The sequence below is a fragment of the Coturnix japonica genome, chromosome Z (genome assembly GCF_001577835.2).
Source record: "Coturnix japonica isolate 7356 chromosome Z, Coturnix japonica 2.1, whole genome shotgun sequence".
In the NCBI taxonomy this organism is placed as follows: Eukaryota; Metazoa; Chordata; class Aves; order Galliformes; family Phasianidae; genus Coturnix; species Coturnix japonica.
In genome coordinates this window covers 53,165,697-53,189,886 of record NC_029547.1, presented here as the reverse complement: position 1 = coordinate 53,189,886, position 24,190 = coordinate 53,165,697, and the positions used below count along the sequence as shown (strand labels likewise).

Below are 24,190 nucleotides of genomic sequence, written 5' to 3'. Positions count from 1 at the left end.
GCATTTCATATCAGCTAAAATAATTTCATTCCTTGTCATTATTCTCCGACATTCTCAACATACCTAGCTCCGTTTCAGTTTGCTCTTAAATATTTCTTTTGAATTTAAGCTGTTCTTAAGATGATAGCCTCTCTGCTTCAGTGTTTAATATCTATCCAAAATTTTCTTCATTTATCATGTTAACTTTCCCATAATCCTGGAGATTTACATTCACTAAAGATAAAATGAGCTAGTATAATATGGTGAAGTGACTTAAAGTGTGAACTTTTGTTTTAAAGGAACAATAACCAGTCATTCACACAAATGACTTTATTGCAGCACAAGATTTTTTTCCCCCATTATTTATTTGATAGAAGATGCTTAGATTACCTTTAATCACTGACTAAAAATCTGAATGTAACAGCAGGCAAAGTCTTCAGAACTAAAACTTCCATCATCCTTCACTGAAGAAGTATTACTGTGCTACAAGAAACAGCTTCTTGCTTGCATTAAAATCATGTTATAAGTGGAGTATTCAAACTTCAAAAATAATGCTTGTGGAGACTTCTCTTGTATACAGAAAGAAACAAACTTAGATACATAATTATTTACATTTAAAAACTTGACAAAATATCTATGGTAATTTTTTTCTTAATCGTTTCTGTAGTAGAGGAAGATGCTGGAATAATCACAATTCCTGTTCTGAGGAAACGTGGAACGTACGGCTATGTAACAGCTGAATTTCTTTCTCGAAGTATTTCTGCACTTCCCAATGGTGTTGACTATATAATCCATAACAACTCAGTCATGTTTTCTCATGGCCAGAACCAGACTTTTATCTACATCACTATTATTGATGATGAAGAAAGGTAATTTATTTTTATGATGATGTATCATTAAACTACTCTTCAGTAATCCATTTTTTTTAGTGTAAACATTGTACTCAAATGTAGAATTGGAATAAGAAAGGAAATTGTTGCAGTGCTGAAAAATGCATCTAAATTTTAAAAGAGGAACTATTATTGAAGTTTCATAGACATATGAAACGTTGTCAGTTTGTTACATTATCGGAATTATTAAGTACTTACTAGACATTAGGTACTTATCATAAATAGAAAGTAGAACATTATTTTTATTTCACTTATCACCATTTATTGTAAAAGGAAGGAATTTTCTCTTGTGAATTTACTGAGCATATATTCAGAGAGCTCCACAATTGAATTAAATAAATTGAGTATATCTTGAATTACCTGTTGTTTGTTTGTTTGTTTTACATTTTTCTTTCTTTTTTCTTCCAGTGAATTTGCAGAGCAATTTGAAATTCAGCTGACAGGAGCTACTGGTGGTGCAGTCCTTGGACTCCACCTAGTGAGCCAGATCACTATTGCTAAAAGTGACTCACCGCTGGGCATTGTCCGATTTCTTAACAAAAGTAAAATTATTCTTCCCAATCCTGATACACCCATGACAATATCTTTGGTGCTGGAAAGAACTGGAAGATTATTAGGAGACACCCAGGTAGGCTCTGGCTGTCAAAGAGGCTGGTTACTTTCCAGTTGCTAGGTCAAAAAGCCCCTGCATTTTCCTTCAAAAGCTTTATCGTTATTGACTTCTGATGTGATAATTACAGCTTTTTCTATGTCTTTGTTGTGTGTATAGTTGCAGTATAGCAAAAAAAAATGTAGTTAAACTTTTCTTATATTTCTTCTTTCTTTCAACTTTTAATAATCTTTTAACTTTTAAATCAGTAAAAGGTTCATTATGAATTTTCTGTTACCAGAGCAGTGATAAACAAAGATATAAATATGAATCAAGGCAAACCTTGACGAATGACTAGAAAATCTCTTTCCCATGTAAAAACTGTCTTAGTCTTCCATAACTTTTTTCTCTTGGAGTCGGTTGAAAGAATAGAAAAAAATTAAAATGATCAAAATAAAAATTATGTTTGAAGTGCAGAATATGGCCTCCTCAAAAACAAATGTAATTAACCTTTATTGAGAATATTAAATAATCATTTGTCATTTTAGGTCAAATATTACATTTCATAATGATTGTGTACTGATTTACTTGGGGAGCTTCATAACAAAAAAGTCTGGACAAGGGCAGAATTAAAAACTGGGCTGTGTGTTTCTCATTATGTGCTCTAAAGAAATTTGTTTCATTTCTAACTCTTTAATTATATTATTAATATATCATTTTTAATAAATTGGCATTGTCGCTAACTCTTTACAACTTCCTTTTGTAATTTGTTATGCTTATTTTTCCAAAGGGTCATTTAATTTTCTACATGCAATTCATTATGAATATTTTGTGGATCATTATTATCAACAAAGATTTAAACATCATTACTTAGCAGGTTAAGGAACTTTATTTCACTTACGGCACTCTGTCATTTTTCATTCTTGGAGGCCTTCTATAACCTAGCATCACTCTTTTTCTGAAACTGATATCTTCCACAGATTAATTGGGACATTTTAGGGCCCAATTCAGAAGAGATTTTATCTCCTTTGAATAGTGACATTGGTGACCCTGTGAATGGATCATTTTATTTTGGAGAAGGAGAAGGAGGTCTGAGAACTATTCATCTACAAATCTATCCTCATGAAGAAATTGAAGTTCAGGAGATATTTATTATTAGGCTGAGCCTTGTGAAGGGTGAAACAGAAATAGATCCAAAGGCGAACAACATTTCACTAATAGTAAGTCATTACTGCTTTTCTGTTTTCTGAGACCTCTGTTGATATTGGTTTTTATCCCGTGAAACCTAAAAATTAATCATACAGATTGCATAGTTTGTCATTCAGTTTTCTTGTCTCTCCTATTCACATGTATTAGTATGTCTTCAGTTCTTAAGAAAATGTAGCAAATAATCTATCAGTAAAAATTAGTATAAGAGCCCTGACTCAGCTGCCTTACGTGCAGTAGTTTGTGGTTCTCTTTGGTGGGAGCATGAATGGATCTTAATTCCAACTGTTAACCATTTTTACCTCTGCTTCTTTTTCTACTAGCACATATTGAAGAAGTGCGAAAATCACAGTGACAGAAAGTCAGAGAAGTAAGGCAAAGAAGCTGTAAAGGGAAAATATTTGCTTTAGGGATACTGCAGTTAAGGATTTATGTATGAGAATTTCATAAGAAGCAAGGGGAAAAAAAAGAAAAAAAAAAAAAAAAAGTTGGTTCTATTGTGTTTTTTTTCTGGCCTGCATTGTATTGTAATGTACTGATGGACTCAACTCCTTTTTCCATAGGTTCTCTTACAGAGACCTAGGTTTATTCCTTGAAATGAAATGCATACCAATGCATACCATATTCACCTTGCATACCAATTAATTGTTTTCTCCATTGACACTGATGTTTGTGCAGAGACAATCCAAGGCAGAAGTCTGCCTTGTATATATATATATATACATATAATATATATATGTATATATATATACATATATATATTCTTTATATAGCCTTATGTGTGCCCCGGTGGCGCAGTGGTAAAGACGCCGCCTTGCAACACTGGGGCCCAGAGTTCGAATCCCACCTGTGGCGCAAGTGGTAGAAGTGCCTCTCTGCTACACAGAGGCTCGAACCCCGGGGCTGGACTCGATGATCTCTAAGGTCCCTTCCAACCCGCACGAGACTATGAGACTATGATATGTCTATGATATGTCTATGATCATATACTATGATGATGTCCAGGGAAACTACATCAGTGTAGTAAGAATACAAAAATAATCGAAGTATTTACTAATTGGAATGCTAGTTCTCTTTCTGTACTATTACTTCAGTTTCTCTCTAAGTGTTCAACAGATGCATAGGGAAGCTTTAGAGGGTAGACTGGATTCATGATAAAAAAAAAAAAAATTAGAATAAATTAGCAGCGATGATTTATTTTTAAATACAATTGTCTGTGTCTTTGATCCCACCAAACTGGTCTGGACAGTTTTTGAGTTTGCTGAAAAGGGGATGGTTAAACTTTTTTTACTGTGTCTTAATCTTATCACCATGGGGTATTTGTTCCACGTTCTTCCAAAATTAATTTCTTCTCTCAAATCTGTTTTAACAGTCTACAATGTGCAAGTTATTTATTGATAAGTGAGGCTAAAGAGGACAGAATTGTCACTGCCATTTGTTTTCATATGAAGTTTCATTAAATCAAAGACAAAGATGTTTGTGTATTTATTGACAACAACATTTTTTTTTTAATTTAGAACTTGCTCAGACTTCATGTATCACTGTAGGATCTTCTCGCAAATCAGCGAGTCTTCACAGATCTCTTCACAAACTTGTTTGTGTACATGAATGCATGTAGGCTTGATATCACTCTCTTCTGATACCCAGTGCTCCTGTATTCTGTTTTTTAAATTTTCTCACAGACTCTGTTAACTACTTCTGAACACTTGAATATTAAGATGAGACAGCTCAAAAGGAAAAGTTATTAGATACATACCCTAGCATACAACATTGAAAAACTTTAATGATTTTAGCAAGAAAGGGCTAAAGGAAATTTAAAATCATTTTAAAATTATTTTAGCAAGAAAGGGCTCAGTCTACACTTCTTATTTTACTGTTTGCTCTGTTTACAGATACAGCAGTTTGGCGATCCCAATGGAATTGTACAGTTTGCTCATGAATCACTATTTGAGAGGAACTATACAGAACCCTCAGCAGTGGAAGGACCACAAAGTATTACACTGTTTCTCAGACGAGTTCAAGGCACTTTGGGAAACATAACGGTACTTTCATTCTTATTTGCTTTCCTATAAAGCAGTGTAATCTGAAATCATTAGTGTGAACATATACAGAACAGGGGGACTATTATTTTTCTTCTGTTTCTTTCCATTATTTATTGTTCCAATCCTTTTTTTTGTTTGTTTGTTTGTTTGTTTGTTTGTAATGTTGCCTTTCAGGTTGAACTTAGCAAGGGGTTCAGCTTAATTGCTTGTAGTTTGGAATGTCATATTCAGTCTCCTCACTTATAGAGATAAAAGATATATAGTACTGTGGTTGTCTCTCTTCTTTTTCTGTCCATCTTCACTTGTGATCTTGTTGGGAGAGGAGAGTATATTTTTATAGTGAGCTTTGTTTGAGAACATCAAAATTTACCTTTTTTTCCAGCTATATTTAGAAGGTAAGTTCCCACTATCTTGAACCACCACTCTTAGTGTTATTTAGCTGAAGTATTATTGAAGTCTATTTTTTAACAAGTATTTAATTGCTTTTTTTTTTTTTTTTTTTTTTCAATTAATGAAAGAATATGCTGTATTAAATGAGGATTCTTGACCACTTTCTATACTAAGGAATTTTGGAGGGAGGACAAACAGCAAAGATATGGTGGTGTCAAAAACAGAAACAAGTATTAATCATGGTTCAAATGATATGTATTTTTCTGATTCTGTGTGTAATTTTGTTTTCTTTTGCATTTTTTTTTAAACTCATTTCAGGTTCACTGGAAACTGTATAGTGAATTTGACATCACAGGTGATTTTCTTACAACGGAAGGATCTGTTGTCATTCCTGACCAGCAGAGTACAGCAGAAATAATTATCTACCTGTTACCTGATGATGTTCCTGAATTAGATGAGAACTATGTAGTGCAACTGATTTCAGTAGAAGGTGGAGCGGATCTAGATGAAGATAAAAGAATTTCAAGGATAACTGTTTTTGCAAATGATGATCCTCATGGAGTGTTTGCCGTGTACTCTGATCAGCAATCAGTATTGGTAGAGAAAGACCTTGATCGGTATGTTCAGATTAACGTAACTCGGCATGCTGGGACATTTGGAGAAGTGATCATTGAATACCATATCTTGTCTCATCAAGAAGAAGAGCTAATTGCACCTGAAAGTGAGAGGGGATACCTCACCATAAAAGATGGTGTCAGCTTTGGTGTTAAAAGAGTGCCAATAAGCAGCCAGGTCTGTATAATGCTTTTAGATCCTTTAGATATCTAGCATTTACTTTTGTCTTAATCATAATATAAATGTACTGAAATGAGTTGCTAGATTCTCAGGAGTCTCAGATCTCATTAATCCCCTATTTCTGGGTTGAAGTAGAGTTAGATATTGTGTTTTCAGATGATACTTGCAAAATCACTTCTATGCATACTTTCACATAGTTTGTTTCCATCACTGATCTTCATTATTATAATTCCCATATTTTATTAACTTATGAATCAAAATACTTTCTCATTTCCTTTTTGGGTTGTCAGTAGAGATCTGTTTCTGCTGACACACATAGAAGCAGATATATTTGTTGTTAGCATTGCCAGGTTATTTGGTATAGTACAGAGTTACATTCATAGTGCGGTCAATCATAAAGATGACAACTGAGCAGAGGCCCACATCACCATTTACAGTTAATTAACATGTTAATAAATGTTTTGCATATTCACAGTTCAGCAAACTCGTGGTCAGTCACATTCTCAACACTGATGTTTTACCTGTAGTTCTTTTGCACAAAATAATATAATGCTAGTCTTGAAAACACTGCTTTTGTATGAAAATAGAACAAAAGTTACTAAAAAAAATTACTATTTAATTTTTTGAACTGGTGAATATAATGCTTTTTCTGGAATTAATTTTCTACCTTTTAATTTAAATTTTCTCTTTCAAAGGCATTCCTTTTATTGGGACTGAATTTTACTTTGGAACTGATTAATGTAAGCCTGGTTAGGGAAAGTGCCAAAGATGTGCCTAAAATACTGGAAACAGCAAAGTCAGCTGTTGTGCTTGTTCCTGCAGAAGCTGCCAATTCACAGGTCGGTATAATATTTTGGGCTATAGTATAACATTTCTACCACACTGCGTTCAAAAGATAAGAGAAGTTAGGGTTCAGTTTGCTCCTTAAAGTTTTTTTCATTGCAACCAATTTAACTATTGATAAGGCTTCTGTATTTATTATACCATTTAAAATAAAATAAAATAAAATAAAATAAAATAAAATAAAATAAAATAAAATAAAATAAATCTTTAGAAATGTGTTAATACTGCATGAAAACATCTCTTCAACTAATAATTTCGATGTATATATGTATTTAAAGCAACATTAAATAGTGTAAATATTACATTTGATTTATGCTGTTCATTCTGAAAGTAATGCCTCGTATTTGTTTCCATGGAAAGTACAACATATGCGAAGAAAACAATTGCAGTTTTTGGAAGAGCCTTTTCTCAGCTACAAGATGCTATTTTTCAACATACTTATCATTATTATCTGATCTGCAGAGATGAGCTGATGGGGATGCTCTTCATTTTGTGATGTAACTGTGCACGGCCATCTAGAACATGGCTTGTCTTTCGCATCACTGCTGCCACTGATGAAACATACCTCCTGCCCATCACTCTGCTCACACTCACTGTCTCCATAAATGTTCAGCAAGCATCAGTGAATGTCAGTGGGTGCCAGTTTTCTGCATGGAAGAATTCAGTGACAGACCTTTGCTTCATTAATACTTTGGTGTCAGATGCCACTCTGCCAGAGTTCCCCTCTGCTGCCATATGTCACACTGCAACAACATGCAATGGAATGTTGGTGGGAAGATTCAGCCTCTACTGCCGTACCACCAACATCTGCCTCTGATATAATGAACTGACAAAATAGGAGGCATTACTTTCAGAGCACAACATGTATATTTTTGTTAACATGAAATGAAAGTGCTGAGATTTTAAAGACAAGAAGTTATTCTGACCTAATTCTGCCTTTAAGTTCAGCAGTCCCAAAGTAGATAACAGCAACTAAGTAGAAGCTTATGCAAGAAGTAGTAGAAATCATGATGTTTTTTAATGCAGTTGCCAATACATTTGGCTAATCACAGTGTGAAAAATTTTATCTTTGGCTACTTTATAAGATAGTGAGAAAAGAGAATTTGCCTATTCTAATATGATATATTTGTTTCAGCTGATTTTTTATGTATCAGGCAAAGACAATGGAATTCTTAAATTTTAAGTTTTATTAAGTAATTTTATTTGCCTTAAATCCCCAGTATTTCTTTTAATTTCTAATTAAGCTTAAAGCTCTATCAATATTGTTTTCTTCAATATTGTTTCTGTCAATATTTATTCAGTTACTTTTTTTTAGAATGTGAGGATTATCCCTCTAATTTTATTTGCCATTTAAAGAAAAGGAAAAGTAGATTATGCCTGCAAGAATATGCTATTAACAGTATCATGTGACAACAATTTATTTTCACCGGATACACAGTTATTAATTCTGTCTCTGTGCATACACATATATGTATTTGTATACATTGCTATAGCTATTACTGTGCACATCACAAACAGGTTGCTGTGATTCTCTTTTAATGTCTTCAGTAGTGGAAGCCAAGTCTTATTAGTTCCTTTCTCTGAGATTTAACTCTCAAAAATCTCAGATTTAGCAGAATTATTGTAGGCTTGTTACGGAATTGTTTGCGTGTGTGTGTACCTATGCATATACTCTAACCTTACATCACAGCCACATGTAAAATGATCGTGACATACCTATTTTAAAATATATAATATGTCTTGCACATGTGTAATTGCCTATTCTTACTTCATTTTCTGTAAGAAAATGTTATGTTTCCCCAGGTTGGCTTTGAATCTGTGATTTTACGACTTACAAATATTGTAGCAGGGACAGGTCAGGCTGTCGTAACCAGAAAAGGAGTTTATGGCTCTGTAACAGTTAACTGGATTTCAGGATACCCACCAGAACTAACCACTGATTTCATTCAGACAGGCAATATTACTCCTTCATTTGGTAAGTGCTTGTCTGAGGAAGTGTTACAGTTGCATAACTGTTTTACTTATTGGTATCTATACATACTTCCTGTATTAATAGAGTGTCATTAATATGGAATTGTATGGTCTAATACTTATCTGTAAGGAACATGTTTAATTCATGAGTACAGAAAGAACTAAATGTCACAGGTATCTGTCTGTACCTATAATGTAAGCCTAATGCTACACCCTGATGGACAACTTTGTATAGAAAAGACAGTTAACCAAATTTGTTCTTGCTAAGTGGAATTGTGATTACAAACCCTATCTCAGCATACACTCAGGTATAATGAGAATTTCTATTTAGTGACTTTGAACTCTTCTCTCTCTTTTACTTAGGTATTGTTCTGTTTTTCTCTGGTGAGCAAAGTAAAGTAATCTCCTTTCAGGCTACTCCAAACATAAATAAATGTGAGTTATTTGCCATCTCCTTAACAGAAGTGCACAGCAATGTGTCTGGTGGGGCTCAACTGAGGTAAGGTTATTACTTAAAATTTTTAGTTTCACTGATTCTGAAAGAATTATGATCTGTATACAGGAATATGCCTTATAAAAACCACTTTTGAGTTAAGGACAGATAGGAAGATTAGTGCCTTCTTTGAGAAATTTGTAAACCTTGTTTCAGTTCTACAGAACCCACATTACCAGAACTGATGCTTCTCTCAAATTCCAGACTATTTCATGCCAGGAGGATACAGGGTGTCCAGAATTTATCTCAAATCATAGGAACAGTTAAGACAATAGATTACAAAGATCGACAGCTTTAGCCAGGAAGCTGAAGAATGAAAACAACTCTAATGGATTTCATAGTCTCCCTAGAAATTAGTAATAAGATGTTCTTAGGTAACAAATGCTATTTCAAATAAACTGAAACAAAAAAAAGTTTGAAAAATGCTTTCTTTGTATTCAGAAATAATTTTGTTCTTAAAATTGAACTATTTCATTTAATGCAGTCTTCCATCTCAAATAGATTGCTACCTATTCTTCAAACTATTTTATTTTCATTCTTCCTTATTTATTGATAGCTAAGGTGGTATAAAATGAATGGACATAGAGCTACACCATGTATGGAGAAAGGTATTTGCTTCTCCACTTTACAATTATACCGGCAAGTCAGAAGGAAGTAAGGAATGAACTGGATGACTAAACTCCCTGGACAGACCTATGCTTCTAGGCTTGTATGTTCTGTAGACTGGTGTCCTCAGAGCACCTATTAAATATGTGAGTTAAAAATCTTGAGTGTACAAGATTGATGTTTTTAGAAGACTTAAGATGAGATCCCACATGAGGCAAAGCTGATAATTTCGACTCCCTTGGTGATGGAAAGTGTCTAGTTTGTTAATAAAAATCACACACTGTAATTGTTGTGCTGATTGGTAGCCTATAGCACAGAATACTGGGTCAGTTACAGCAGAAATGCAAGGCCCAAATTTTAGCAAAGACTTTTTTGGAAGTAGATTAACACAGTCTTCTGCTTTATGCATTTTATTTCTCATAACATGGGTATATATTTAATATGAATGTAGTAGAGTTCAAACTGATACTTATTAATGGTGCTCAAATCTGGAAAAAGAAAACTAGTATGAGTAATTAATATTGTGAGGGAATGGTTAGTAGTTCAAAATCCTACTGTAAGTCTCAGGTAGATTCTATCTGCTCCCTGGCTAAAATGGTAGATCTACTATCATCAGTCTAGTCCACAGTTTTCATTTTTTACAGGAAGTTTGTTCTATGGTTCAGACCGGTATTTCTCTGAGAGGCTGCATAATAATGTATTTTCCTGCTTCTTTGTCCACAGTAGAAAAACATCATACCTGCTTTTCCCTCTGCAGTTTCTCATAAAGTCCTTACTTAATTTATCCTTTATTCTATGTTAACTCAGGTTGTATTAAGCCTATGAAAGTCTGTTCAACCATAAATCAACAATGTTTTTAAAAAGTCTATTTACAACTTACTTTGTATAGTTGTTATTTCTTCCCTCAGCTGTTACATTTTTTTCTTTTAATTCAGTTTCTTACAGTCTTCATTGGTTGTTCACTGGAAGCTATTCTGTGTCTTCAAGTTTTCTTATTTCCTGTTTTATCATTCAACTTTCAATATCTTTTCTGTTTCAGATCAGAATTTACAGTAGCTGAAATTGAGCCAATGGGGATATTCCAGTTTGCTTTTAACTCAACATTCATTTCAGTTGAAGAAGATGTTGAGTCAGTCACACTGCATGTCCAAAAACTGTTTGGATTTCGAAGTAATGTCACTAAATTGACATATCAGACCACTCCAGGAAGTGCCAAACCACTAGAGGACTTTAGGCCTATTCATAATGGGGAGCTTATATTTGCACATTTTCAGACAAATGCCATGATAGAAATATCAATAATTGATGACACTCTTTCTGAAACTGAAGAATATTTTTTTGTAAATTTGACTGCTATTGAAATTTTGGATTTTCAACCTGCTAAACTTGACTGGAGTCCACGCTTAAACCCAGCCTTCAGTGTTGCAACAATTAATATCCTGGCTAATGATATTCTTCATGGAATACTAAGTTTGGGGCCAGAGTTTATTTATGTTGAAGAAGATGCAAAGAATAATACTCTCAACACAGTGATAATTAATATCAGAAGGACCCAGGGATTTACTGGTGATATTGAAGTAACCATTAAAACCTTTGGAGGAATAAGTGCACAAAGTGGAGTAGATTTATATCCTTTTGAAAATGTGTATGGAAAATCAAACTTTTCGTGGGCAATGGAAGGAGAAGATTTTGAGGAACAGTCAGTCTCTCTGACTTTGCTGGATGGAGAAAGAGAAAGCAAGTTGTCCATAAAAATTTTTGATGATGATGAGCCTGAAGGACAGGAATTTTTTTATGTTTTCCTCTCAGATCCTAAACATGGAGCTCAGATTGTGAAAGGAAAGGATGAGTATGGATTTGCTGCTTTTGCAACTGTGATTATTGCAGGTACCATTTTTTTTTTTTTTTCCCCTGGAAATAAGTAAATGTTTTGGAAATAAGTAATAGTAAATAGCTGTATATATATGCAGCTTATAGCAATATTTATGTCAACTTTGGCTTTTCTATTGGACAATAAACAGGGTATTATATTGCCAAATTTTGACTTTTTCAGTTTGGAGAAAGCATCTAATATACCAAAGCCTAGTATGCATCCATTAGTAGATTACCTCAAAATATGCTTACAGATGCTGCTCTTATTTCTGTAATAAAGGGAAAGGCTAAGTTTTAGTCGTGTTGTTTATATGTAGTTGCATTGCATTTAAATTTTTTAATATTTATTTATTTATTTATTTGGTCATGTTGTCACTTCCAAAATGCATGGTGCTTCTGTGGTGTAAAACAACAACAACCAACAGGGAAACTGTTTTTCTGTTTTGATATTATATAATGCAGTTATTCATTATAGTCATCTTTTGCTTCTGGGGATGGAAGACAGGACTGAACATAAATGGACATTTAGGGAAGAATTTTTCTATCATAGCTACTTTTGTTTGCTACTTTGAAAGAGAGAAATCAGAACTTCCAATTTCACTTTGTCAAATTATGTGTAAGGTACAGTATTTACAGGAATATGTATTCAGATTGCCTTAAAAGCACAAGATAAATGTTGGGAAACAAGGTTAATCTTGCTACTGAATAAGTGTAAGCAGCAACCAAAATTATATACCAGGAATAGTCTGTTTAAAACATAGGTGCACAGTCTGTCAAACTCGCCATGATGTAACCAATTGGACATACATGCAAGCTAACTAAATAGGTGTGTGTGTAAGGGCCAACTGAAATTTGAACTGGTATCGAATCCCACAGAAGAATTTTATATATTCTAGAGCTATACCGTGAGCATAATATGTGTGTAGAGTAAGATCAAAAGACAGCTTAAGAAGTTTCCAAAAATATCTGTATTTAACTGTTTAAAGATACCACAGATTAAATATCTATGCATGCAGAAGAGCAAATGTGCTTACTGTCAATTGTCAGTATGCATACTGATGTTTTAAAATACAGAGTAGCTCTCACTAAGTTTAAGGAGCAATCCTTTAGTTGCAAGATTTTATGGGACTCTGTGGAGGTATTAATTTCCCTTCATCACCATTAAAGAGAAGGAGAAAACAAATATAGCAATATGGGAAAATGACTGAATTCATTGTAATGTGCAGGCAGAATAAGAAAGGCGTCCTTCAAATCTTGACTTGTCATAGGAAGCAAAACCAGCCATCTCAACACTTAGAATCTCGGAGTACAATGAAAACAATTTATGTTTAGGGAAAAAAAAAAAAAAGTTCTAGCTGGAGTGGGTGTCTCATAGGGTGATTGTAAATGAAGTTTATGAAACTGTTCTTGACCACTTAAACACCTGACCACTTTAACTTGATGTCAAGGGACAGAAATTAGGTCAGTTTGCTGAAAACTGGTGAAAATATAGATTTATGTTCACAGGTGATACCAGAATTCTCATAAGAAATTTACTTTCAGAGGAATGCTGTAGGTTAAAATATGTAAAGTGCAGAAATACCAACATTTGAAGTTGGAGATAGATATGGAATGTTCATAAAAGTAGTAATATCAAAGGAAATTTTCTTGAAGCATCCTATAGTGGTCCTAGCATACTTTTGGTACCCATTTTTAATCTTTATTTTATTTTTAGAGAAAAAAATAGAATTTAGCCCCAGCTTAATTTCCTAGCTAATTAATTTCATGGACTGTTTCCTATATAGGAAGTGATCTTCAGAATGGCATTTTGGGATTCATTCCAGAAGTACAAAGTGGTCTTATACTTGATGAAGACTCAGAAAACAGAGAGGTGCTGCTGGTTGTTGCAAGGCAACCGAACAGGTGCAGACAGCAACTGATTCAAGTACTCTGCATACATTCTGTGTTAAATCAAGGGTGCTGCTGTTAGTGAAAGAGGTTATTGTAGAATTTTAAAAATATTTTTTGCCTTTCAGTTCATTTAATAATTTCCCAGATTTTGGAAAACTAACTTTAATATGATTAGGCCTGTCACTGTGCTTTACTAAGCAAAAATGGAAGACTTCACTATGTGGCTGATGTGTGGCTGTGAAAGCTTTTCTTAGTTTAAGGATTTACACTGCTGAAAGTTAAATTAAAATTCTCATCTTCCTGTGCAGTATGTGGAAGGTATGAATATTTGAATGAGTAATTAACACAGTGCTTAAGTGTTAGAATTATGCTTGTGTCTTTAGTAGCACAGACTCTGTATTTTTTAAAACACATGTATTTGTTGTACATTTATGTGTACTTTAAAAAAATATCCTCAAATGCTCTATGTTCCTCAAACTTGCAGGAAAGTCAGACTCTGACTGGCTTTCCAGACAATTGTTTACCATAGTATTAAAGAAAGTGTTTGAGTATATACTTGAATTTCAAGCACCTGGGTCTGTTTTGCAAATGATACCATGTTTTCTAAAGGAAAAGCCAAGAAGAATGTGGGTTCTCATCATTGCTTTATTTTTTCCCATGTTATTTTTTTGTAATCTATACATATTTGAGAGGAAGTAATTCACAGAGTTTTCCATCTTAAGTCAGCGTGTTACTTAGTTCATTTTGAACACATTATTTTAATTTGCTTATAGGGCATTTGAAGATGTGAAGGTCTTTTGGCGTGTGACATTTAATGAAACAAGTGCTGTCCTTCTAAAGGATGGTGTGAATTTGGAGAATGAACTTGTGTCTGTGCTGGGAGTCACTACCTGCATAGCAGGTCAAACGACATGCAACATCTCAATTGAAATAAAACCTGATAATGTAAGTAGTTATTTAGTGCACATTTGTGTACAGAACAATGTCACTGAATTGTAATTTATCAAGATGAAAAAATAAATCTCTGGTATTGAGGAATTGGTGTGTGGACAAGGCTTGAAATTGGTGTCAAGGACATGGCTTGAAAACAGTAACAACATCTGTTCAGTTTCTCAGAAAACAGATTTTATTTACAGGTTTTTACTGCCTCCATTGTGATTGGTAAAAATTAAGAAAAGAGTTGAGTATTTAATTTGAAGCATAAACTAAAGTTCTCTCCACAGAACTATTTAGAAAAAACAGAATGGTGTCATTTCACTAAAATATTTGTTCATATGCTAAATTCTCAATCTTCACACATAAATTTTTTTAACTGTCAAAAACTCATTTGTGTGATTTTTATGAACAATATCCAATTTAAAAACATCCTATAAAAAATAACAATGTTCAGTAAAAATCATATAGTACAACTTCTATGTGTTTGGTTTGTTTTTTTTTTTTTACTTAAGTCTTACATGGTGATCTGTGAATGCTGTTCAATCATAAAACTGTATTAGAACATCTGAACATTCAATAGTCTGTACACAGCTGGGATGAGAGTAGTGAAGTCTGGCTTGGCAGACATCATCCTCTGAATCCATTTAGCATTTGCTAGTTGGGTATGCATAAGCCTAACTGCCTTGAGAGACCCAGCTCAAACTCAAAAACTCAGCTATCATTTAATTAACACAGAACACAACATTCACTTCTATTGAAGGTAAATCACTGATCACGGTGTAGAGCAGACACTTAAGAAATGTGGTATTAATGTTTTTCATTCCTACAGAGTGTTTAAAAAGTTTGAAACTTCCCAGGGACTTATCCTAGCAGCTAGGCTAGTGGCAAAACTGAAGCATGGAGAACAGAAAAGACAAAAAGACTTCCTTCATTTTTTCTGACTGCTTTGTAGAAAGTTATACAAGTAACAGAAAACAATAAGAGGGGTGCATTGTCGTAGTTCATGAAGAGAGCTGTGTTCCTTCTTCAGACGTTATTTTTAAATTAAAGAGCCAATGAATATATACGGCAGTGAATTACAGGTTGTTTAGTTTAATGGAGGGACATCATTCTTTAGTAACTGCCGCACAACAGTTGCAGAGACATGCAGCTCAAGTGTGTGCTAGTCCAGCAGTTGCTAATGGAAGTCAAAGGGTTCCTGTGGCATTCCAATATATTAGAGCCTGCCATCAATTAGTCAAGATAATTCTACTTCAAGAATGCCTTAATAATTGCATAACAACAACTTAGTTAAAAATATATGCTATTTAATCCCCAGCTAATGTGCATTTTTTCCATGGATAATTAAGTGTGTGCATGTTTTTTGTAAGGCAAAAGGAAAGTGCAGATCTCTCAGAAAATGTTTTGCATGTGTAACTCCATAATCTGGAAAGTGAAGCTTGGAAAGAGTTTACTTTACTGCAGTCAAGTATGTCATTGTGTGAAAACCTCAGACGTCACTATTGCACATGACAGTGTATTGCCTATTACAACATTATTTTTGTTATATGCTTTGTTGTACTAACTGCATATTGCAATAAAAGTGCTTGTAATAAGTATTAGTGCAAGTAATACATTACGTATTAAAAAGATGTATACACTTTTTAAAGCTAGTAGTAATTAACAGAACTTCTAATGATATGAAAACTCATTCCTTGTTTACAGGTACCTGAATTTGAAACGTATTTTTTTGTTGAGCTGTATGCTGTAAGCGCAGGAGCTGCATTGAACAGCAGTGCCAGATTTGCATTTGTAACAGTTCTTGAAAGTGATGCACCACATGGTTTAGTGTATTTTGCTGTGGGATCTCGTTTTGCTGTGGCTCATAAGAAAACAACTTTAATCAGTCTGCAGGTGCTTAGAGATTCTAGTACATCAGTAACCACAAAGGTTAGCTACAACATGCAGGTAAGAATGATCTATTGTTAAATTATTGCTTATTCTCTGAAGTCAATTTGACTACAATTAGCATTTTTAGCAGGAAACAGTCAAACAGTTGCTGGTTCCATATCGTATAACTGACTTATGTTTCCATTAATAAAGAGATTTGGTTTCATTACATTGTCAACAGTGATTTTGTTCATAGTACCTTCAAGCAACCTCAAAGAGAATGGTCAGTCAGGCATTTCATATACATTCAAATACATTTCATTTTTTGTCCTAAAGATCTTTTGAAACTCAGTTTTTTGAAGTTTATTTTTCTGAAGCTGTCTTTACCATGATGGGTACGACTGTAATGATTTAGGTAACCAGTGTATCTACAGGGCTAGATCAAAGATCTAATAATGCTTATATCAGTCTTAGAAAATGAGAGAGTACTTTCAGAATTTTTTTTGTCAATGTCCTTGATATGGTAAATATGAAAATTGTTCTTCTGATTGAAGATATTGTGCTTAAATGAATTTTGTCATCCTCCTTCATTTTTTTTCCCCCTGCATTTATAGCTTAACACAAAAATATCCTATCATCTGCTGACCCTCTTATCTTCAAAGTAATACCTCATTTTCATTGACAGTTGATGAAGGATACTCCTCTAATACAAGTTACGCAGCTCTAAAACATAATTCCTTCAGATTCCTTAGTTGTGACTCCAAAATCAAGCACATGATGCAGGGAGGGTTTACCTGTTGTACTGGGGTAGTACTTAGCCTGATCTACTTAGAATATGTTGGAATTTATGAAAAATAAATGAATTAATTAAAAAAAAAAATAAGGAACAGTTTTTAAAGAAAACATTGTGTGATCAGTGTTTTTCTGTCAACATTTTAAATAAAAGGGTTTGCATTTAGTAGTTGTATTGCACACGTCGCTATTTTACTGGAATAGAATAATTTGATGCTTTCATGCATTATAAATCAGCTGACAACTACTTTAGTTAGAATATGTCATAACAAATTCTCACATTCTTTCCAGGCAATAGGTTATGACCATTTAGATGTTGATTCATGAAGGAATTGCTCCTGCCCAGTGGCGAGAGGCAGTTCTTTATCCATTCCCATTTTTTTAATTTAGCAATTCTACTTTAGACAGTTTTAGTTTTTGAGGATGCATTGTCAAGTACAAAAACCCTGATACCATTGATATATGTAAAATAAAAATTTATACCAGGTATGAAGTATGAGACTCTTAGTGGAAACAGATTCTTACCTCATTCCTACATTGACCATTGGTTATCAGAACTAGTCATGACCACTTATTTCCATATTCCTAACTCTCTTCTGGAAGGGGACAAGAAGGAAACCTTGGCTGAGGTACTCAGCAAGTTCTTTGCCTCAGCATTCACTGGCAGTCATCCTTCCCACATCTCTCATGTCCCTGAACCTCTAGGCAAGGTCTGGGGAGAAACATTTCTCTGACTTTAACTGAAGAGCAAGTGCATGAGCACCTGATAAAACTGAGTATGTCTATGGGTCCAATGACATGCATCCCAGAGCCCTGATGGAACTCGCTGATGCAGTTGCCAGGCCATTCTCCATTACATGAAAGAAGGTGACTGGAAAAAGGGAAACATCGCTCCCAGTTTTAAGATGTGTAGGCAGCGAACTACAGGCCAGTAAGCCTTACCTCTCTTCTTGGGAAGATCATGGAATGGATCTTTCTGGAAGCTATGTTAAGACAGATGCAAGACAAGGAGGTGGTCCAGAACTGCCAGCATGGCTTCACCAAGGGCAGATCATCCATAACCCAAGTCTAATGATCTTCTATGATGAAGTGATGGCATCAGTAGACAAAGGATGGGCAACATTTGTAGTCTGCCTTGACTTTTGCAAGGCCTTTGACACGCTCCACACTACACACTTAGCTCTAAATTGGGGAGGGATGGATTTGAAGAATTTAGTATTCAGTGGATAAGGAAATCACTGGATAGCTGCAGCAAGAGAGTTGTGGCCAGTGGTTTAATGTCCAGGTAAAGGGCATCCTTCAGGGATCCATCTTGGGACTGGTGGGATTTACTATTTTTATCAGTGACCTAGATAATAGGATTGTGTGCACCCTAAGCAAGTTTGCAAATGACATTAATCTGAGAGGTGCAGTTGGTAAAACAGAAGGAAGGGATGCCATCCAGAACAAGCTTGAAATGTGGTCCCCTGTGAATCTAATGAGACTCAGCAAGGTCAAGCTCTAGGTTTTACATTTGGTTTGAAGCAATCTCATGTCTACAGAATGAGTAAGAAGAACTCATTGAGAGCAGCCCTGTGGAGGAGGGTTTGGGGGTTCTAGTGGACAGAAAGCTCAACGTGAGCCAGTAGTGTGCACGTGCACCCTAGAAGGCCCACAGCATCCTGGGCTGCAATAAAAGAGAAATGGTCAGCAGGGACAGGGAAGTGATTGTCCCTCTCTACTCTGCTGTGAGGCACCATCTTGAATACTGCATCCAGGTCTGGGGCCCCAGTGCAAGAAAGATGAACTGTTAGAGAGTCCATAAGAGGGTCAAAAAGATGATCAGAGGTCTGGAGCACCTCCCTGTTGGGGGACATTGAGGGAGATGGGCTTGTTCAGCTTGGAGAAGAGAGGGCCCTAGGGAGACGTCATTCCCTCTTCCCTGTACTTAAGGGGAGCTTATAAATAAGAAATAGACCGATGTTTTAGATGACCTGATAGTAACAGGACAAGGAAAAATTGTTTAGAACTAGTAGGTGATTTGGTTAGATGTTTGGAATAAATTCTTACTCAGAGGGTGGCAAGGCACTGGCACAGACTGTCTGGAGAAGTGAATGGGTATCACATCCCTGGAGGCATTCAAGGCCAGGCTGGATGTGGCCCTGGGCAGCCTGGTCTGGTGGGTGGAAACTAACCCACAGCAGGGAAGTAAATAGTCTTTAAGACCTCTTATAACCCAAGATAGGAATTAGAGTTCTATGATTTGTATGATTTTCATTAGAATTGACACCAATGAAGTGATCTTACTCTAGAGGAAATATGAAGAGGTGGACACCACACTGATTTACTCTACTGTTCTGCTGAAAATTCAAAAAGTATATTTGTTCTATAAGTAAACTTTACTAGTTAAAGGAAAATGTTTTCAAAAGGGGTCTAATATTTCTCAAATAAAAATCTTTGCTCTATATTGTAAGAGGTTTTCAAGAATGCTTGACTGAGATTATATTCTGTACTTAAAATAAATAAACACAACTGAAAAATCATACATTTGTATAATAGCTCAGAATGTTAGTTTCCACTTAAGGAAAGCTTATTATATTGCCAGATACAAAATCAAGGTAATGGTAACTGACAATAACAATGTGAAGAACTGGACAATTCCTACAGATCTCACAGAAGGTAAAAAATAGTGCTACTTCACAGGGAAATAGTGTTCCCAGATAATTTAATCTGTCAGCCTTGTGTGTTTATAGGTTTTGCTTTGACTTTAGTCTTAAATTGGTTATTCTTCTTTGAAGTATGTATACTGAAATTCAAACTATTACCAGTTCTTATTATTTTTGGCATGGATTTCTGGAACATTTACTTTGCATCTGTATAGTTTTTACTTACAGATCTGTACCCTGAATTGATGGTGTTTCATTCTACATATAAACTTACATGGACCCCTCTGGAATTCACTTTATTGATATCTATTTACACAGAAAAGCTTTGTGATTTTTTTTAAAGTATTTTTTTGTTTTCTTTTCTTTCTTTCTTTCTTTCTTTCTTTCTTTCTTTCTTTCTTTCTTTCTTTCTTTCTTTCTTTCTTTCTTTCTTTCTTTCCTTCTTTCTTTCTTTCTTTCTTTCTTTCTTTCTTTCTTTCTTTCTTTCTTTCTTTCTTTCTTTCTTTCTTTCTTTCTTTTTTTCTTTCTTTCTTCCTTTCTTTCTTCCTTTCTTTCTTTCTTTCTTTCTTTCTTTCTTTCTTTCTTTCTTTCTTTCTTTCTTTCTTTCTTTCTGTACCTATTTCTTTTTCTTTTTTTTTTTTTTTTTTTCTGGTAAAAGAGAGAGAAAGCCTCCTTACTGATTTGGAGATATATAACTCTTCCTTCTAGGTTCCCAATGACCAAAGGTGATAGACATTTCTGTTTCAGGGACATATGTAATGTAGTAGTGATAATCACTGTTACAAAGTATATTTTGAAAGGAAATTTTGTTTTATGCAACTAAACTTTACCCTCTTAACATATATTTCTTCAACAGTGGATGTTTTTGAGTAATCATATCTATCATCATGTTACCTGAACCTCTTTTGTTTTGTTTTAAGGAGCTGCAAAAGCCTGAAACTGTTGGTCGGACCTTCATACATCCAGCTGTTGCAGGACAAGATTTCGCCAGATCAGAAGGCTTACTGATTTTTGAACCTGGACAGAGAAATAAGTTTCTGGATGTGACCCTTACTCCAAAGACAGCATCGTTAAACCCATTTCCTAAACGCTTCCAGGTTGTGCTTTCCAATCCCACAGGAGGTGCCAGAGTAGATGACATCTATGGTGTTGCTAATGTCACCATTGTCTCAGATTTGGGCTCTTTGCCATTCTGGATGCTGATTGATCAACTGCATCAGCCACTTGATGACACAATTTTACAGAGAGTCCTTCAGAATCTGAATATCAAGGTGGCTACAGAAACTACTGAAGAACAGCTTACTGCTGTGATGCATGTGATAGATAAGGTAAACATTTCCTGATCTTTCTTGAAAGGCCAGTGATTTTATTAAGTTATGGTCTGTGGTAAGATCAAAGTTTTAATTCACAACAAGGACCCAGAAGTATAGATTGTGAAAGTAAAAACAAAAATCACAGGTATCACAGTCAAGGAAGAAATTTGTTACTAGCTAGGATGATGACAGGAAAGCATAGAACAGATAGATTGAGAAGAGCAACCAGTGTTAATCTTGCATATTTACACATAGCTTTAGATTTTCTGCTGTACAGAATTTTACCTTCAATGATATACTTTCAGAGAACTTAATCTCATTTCTTGAAGGCCGCATCTTTGTTGGTTCTAGCCCTGACACAAAACAGTGAGTTGTTCATGTTTTCTGCTGTCAACACACAGGCAGATTGTACTATGGCCAGTGGGAGTCCACTGTACCCTTAGCTAGGCATACAGCTTGCCTTCATTCCTGTTTTAGCTTTGGAAATCAAGTGGGTGCTATAGCTGAGCACTTTAACATTGCATTACATTCTGTAAAAACTCTGGGTCTAATAGTCTAGTTTTGTGGTATTCTGGCTCTTCTGCATCTTCAGAATAATGCACATGAACTGAAAAACATGCATCTAGACATTATTGAACTTTATAACACTATTCACTATTTATGTCAAAAATTCTCAAGAGGATAACAGTTTTCAATTGTGAAAGAATGAATACCACATGGGTTCTTTATCAAATCCATATTAGTAAGCGTATCTTTACGTGATTTTGTCAGTAGACTGCCCTGCATGTCTTAGTAGTAGCGATGAGAAGTTGAAAAAAGTGTCCTGAACTTTCAGAAAGAATACTGGGAAGAAGACTAAGATGGTGTAGAAGATAAGAGAGTTCAGTGTGAGGAAAAGTTTTAGCAGACTCCTGTGCATAGAATGCTGTTCTTTTTTTTTTTTTTTTTTTTCCCCTCACAATAGGTGACAGATGCAGGTGAAAAACATTTACTCACTGGTAAAAGTAGAAGTCTTTTCTATGAGATACTCTGTGCTCTCGCTAGCCCAAAACGCAAGGACACACGAGGATATAGCAGGCTTGCTGAGGTGACTGAGAAGTTTGCTTTTTCTTTGCTGACTGAGATAATGTGTGGATCACCAGGGGAGAGGTTAGTGAACATGAATTCATAGTTTTTATTTGAAATATGTGACAAAATACTGACATAGACATGAAAAGATTTAAGTGATATTTTTAGGTGTGGGTCTTGCCTTTCATCTAACACGAGGCACTAATGACAATATTTTGTGCTCTGCAACAGTTGTACAAAACATAATATAGGCACTGTGATATGGTGTCATAAATAACTGGTACACTGCTACAGGGTAGCTATGAGGGTAAGTCAGAAAGTCTCAGACCTGTTCATTCAGCTTTAGTTCAGAAACACTTAGGAAAAGGGTTCATTAATACTTTGGTGAAAATAATTTATAATTACATGATGGAGAGCTACCTTCTAAGACTTGGGTGAGTAAAGAAACCGCAAGTGTTACTGGCAACACTAATTCTGGGACTCTGTGACTCTGTAATTTCTGTCTTTGGTTTTGTTCAGTTGAACATTATTTTAAATTATCTCAAATGGCTTCTTTCATCTACAAGTGTGTAGTACCTTGTGGTCAGACTAATGGGTGGGAGCATTAGTTGGTTTTGGAAGTAGATAATTATCATTTATGAAACAGATGCTTTTAAATAGTGTGTTTCTCCCACTGTGAATCTATTAACGGCTATCTGTCTGAATTTTAGAAAAAAGCTCTCCCTACTCCATGTCCCTGAATATCAGGAATAAGATGTAGATTCCTATAATCTCAACTTCTTTTGGAGATGTATTTTTTTTTTCTATTTGTTTAATTGAAGGGGGTCTGAGGTCTGTCTCAGCTCAAAAGTCAGTAAATGACATACAGATATCATTACTCAGAACAGAACTTGCAAGTTACAGTTCTTTTTTTCTTAGTCTATTTGCATTATCAACTAGAAGATAAAGCAAGATCATCAGTTTTGATCTCTCTTCCTTTTGTAGACTCAGGCCTATATCAAGTTATAAAAAGAATAACTTAGTTTACCCTTAGTTTACCAGGGAGCAACTTTGTTTGCTTGTTGTGATAAACAAGACCCTGAGGGGAAACAGAGATAATACTTCAGCCTTTTTTTTTTGTTCTTTTTTTTTTTCCCACAGCAACTGAAACAGTCTATCAAATGTCTTAAAAACTTCAATTATGGAGGAATAATATTCTAATTGTAAATTAGAAACACTCTGTGAAAAGCAGCTAAGGCTCAGTTCCACTTACCTGTTTCTTCTCCATTTCAACAGAGGCAAAAATATCCTTGATAGCTGTCCATACATTGCAATAATGGCGCACAACTGGTATCCTCAGCAAATCAATGGACACAGATTTGATGGAAGAGATGGGGATTCTATTCAAGTGCCTGAGCATTTATTAAAGGTCTCTGTTGTATTATCTCCTTCCCAAGAAGAGAATTGTGAATCTATACAGTTCACAGAATACAGCAGTCAGCAGTGGTTTCTCACTGGAGATAAAGAACTTGCCCTCAAGAATAAGGTTTGAAAATAATACTGTTTATTTTTACAATAAATCGGCTCAGTTAAGGTACTTCTCATAGCAAACAAAGATCACTTAAAATAGTGTGCACGTATATGTGTGTTTCTGAATAAAATGCACACTGACTGTAGAATTTCAATACAATTGTATTTGATTTCAGGTTTTTTCTATGAGTTTGAAGAGTCAGAGCTCACACCCTTTGAAAGACAGCAATGAAGTAATTTATCGGATTTATGCTACAGGAAGTCGGATTGTTCCACAGAAGTCTTTATGTCTCCTTTGGAATCAAGCTTCAGAAAGGTTATTTTATTCATCTACTTAATGTTCTAGTGAACCTGTCTGTTTGTCTAAAATGTTATAACTGTGATTGGGTCATTTGTAAGTATAAAATTCTTTCCACATCCTATCATTTTTTTTTTTTTTCTGGACATTTCAAAACAAAGAATATCAGTACAAAATGAAGTATTCTTCACAGT

The 24,190-nt window shown here is 34.8% G+C and overlaps 1 protein-coding gene across 2 annotated transcripts in view; it reads left to right on the top strand.

Moving 5' to 3' along the window:
- ADGRV1 (adhesion G protein-coupled receptor V1) overlaps positions 1-24,190 on the top strand; it is a 248,806-nt gene that overhangs the window by 87,548 nt on the left and 137,068 nt on the right. For both annotated transcript variants that reach the window (XM_032441289.1, XM_032441288.1), the window contains 16 exons: positions 647-848; positions 1,278-1,497; positions 2,439-2,678; positions 4,557-4,706; positions 5,415-5,888; positions 6,587-6,730; positions 8,538-8,709; positions 9,069-9,204; positions 10,844-11,691; positions 13,461-13,578; positions 14,340-14,511; positions 16,207-16,449; positions 20,729-21,136; positions 22,086-22,270; positions 23,465-23,714; positions 23,875-24,014. In XM_032441289.1, the coding sequence (XP_032297180.1) occupies positions 647-848; positions 1,278-1,497; positions 2,439-2,678; positions 4,557-4,706; positions 5,415-5,888; positions 6,587-6,730; positions 8,538-8,709; positions 9,069-9,204; positions 10,844-11,691; positions 13,461-13,578; positions 14,340-14,511; positions 16,207-16,449; positions 20,729-21,136; positions 22,086-22,270; positions 23,465-23,714; positions 23,875-24,014 (4,102 nt within the window). The remainder of the gene's footprint in view (positions 1-646; positions 849-1,277; positions 1,498-2,438; positions 2,679-4,556; positions 4,707-5,414; positions 5,889-6,586; positions 6,731-8,537; positions 8,710-9,068; positions 9,205-10,843; positions 11,692-13,460; positions 13,579-14,339; positions 14,512-16,206; positions 16,450-20,728; positions 21,137-22,085; positions 22,271-23,464; positions 23,715-23,874; positions 24,015-24,190) is intronic.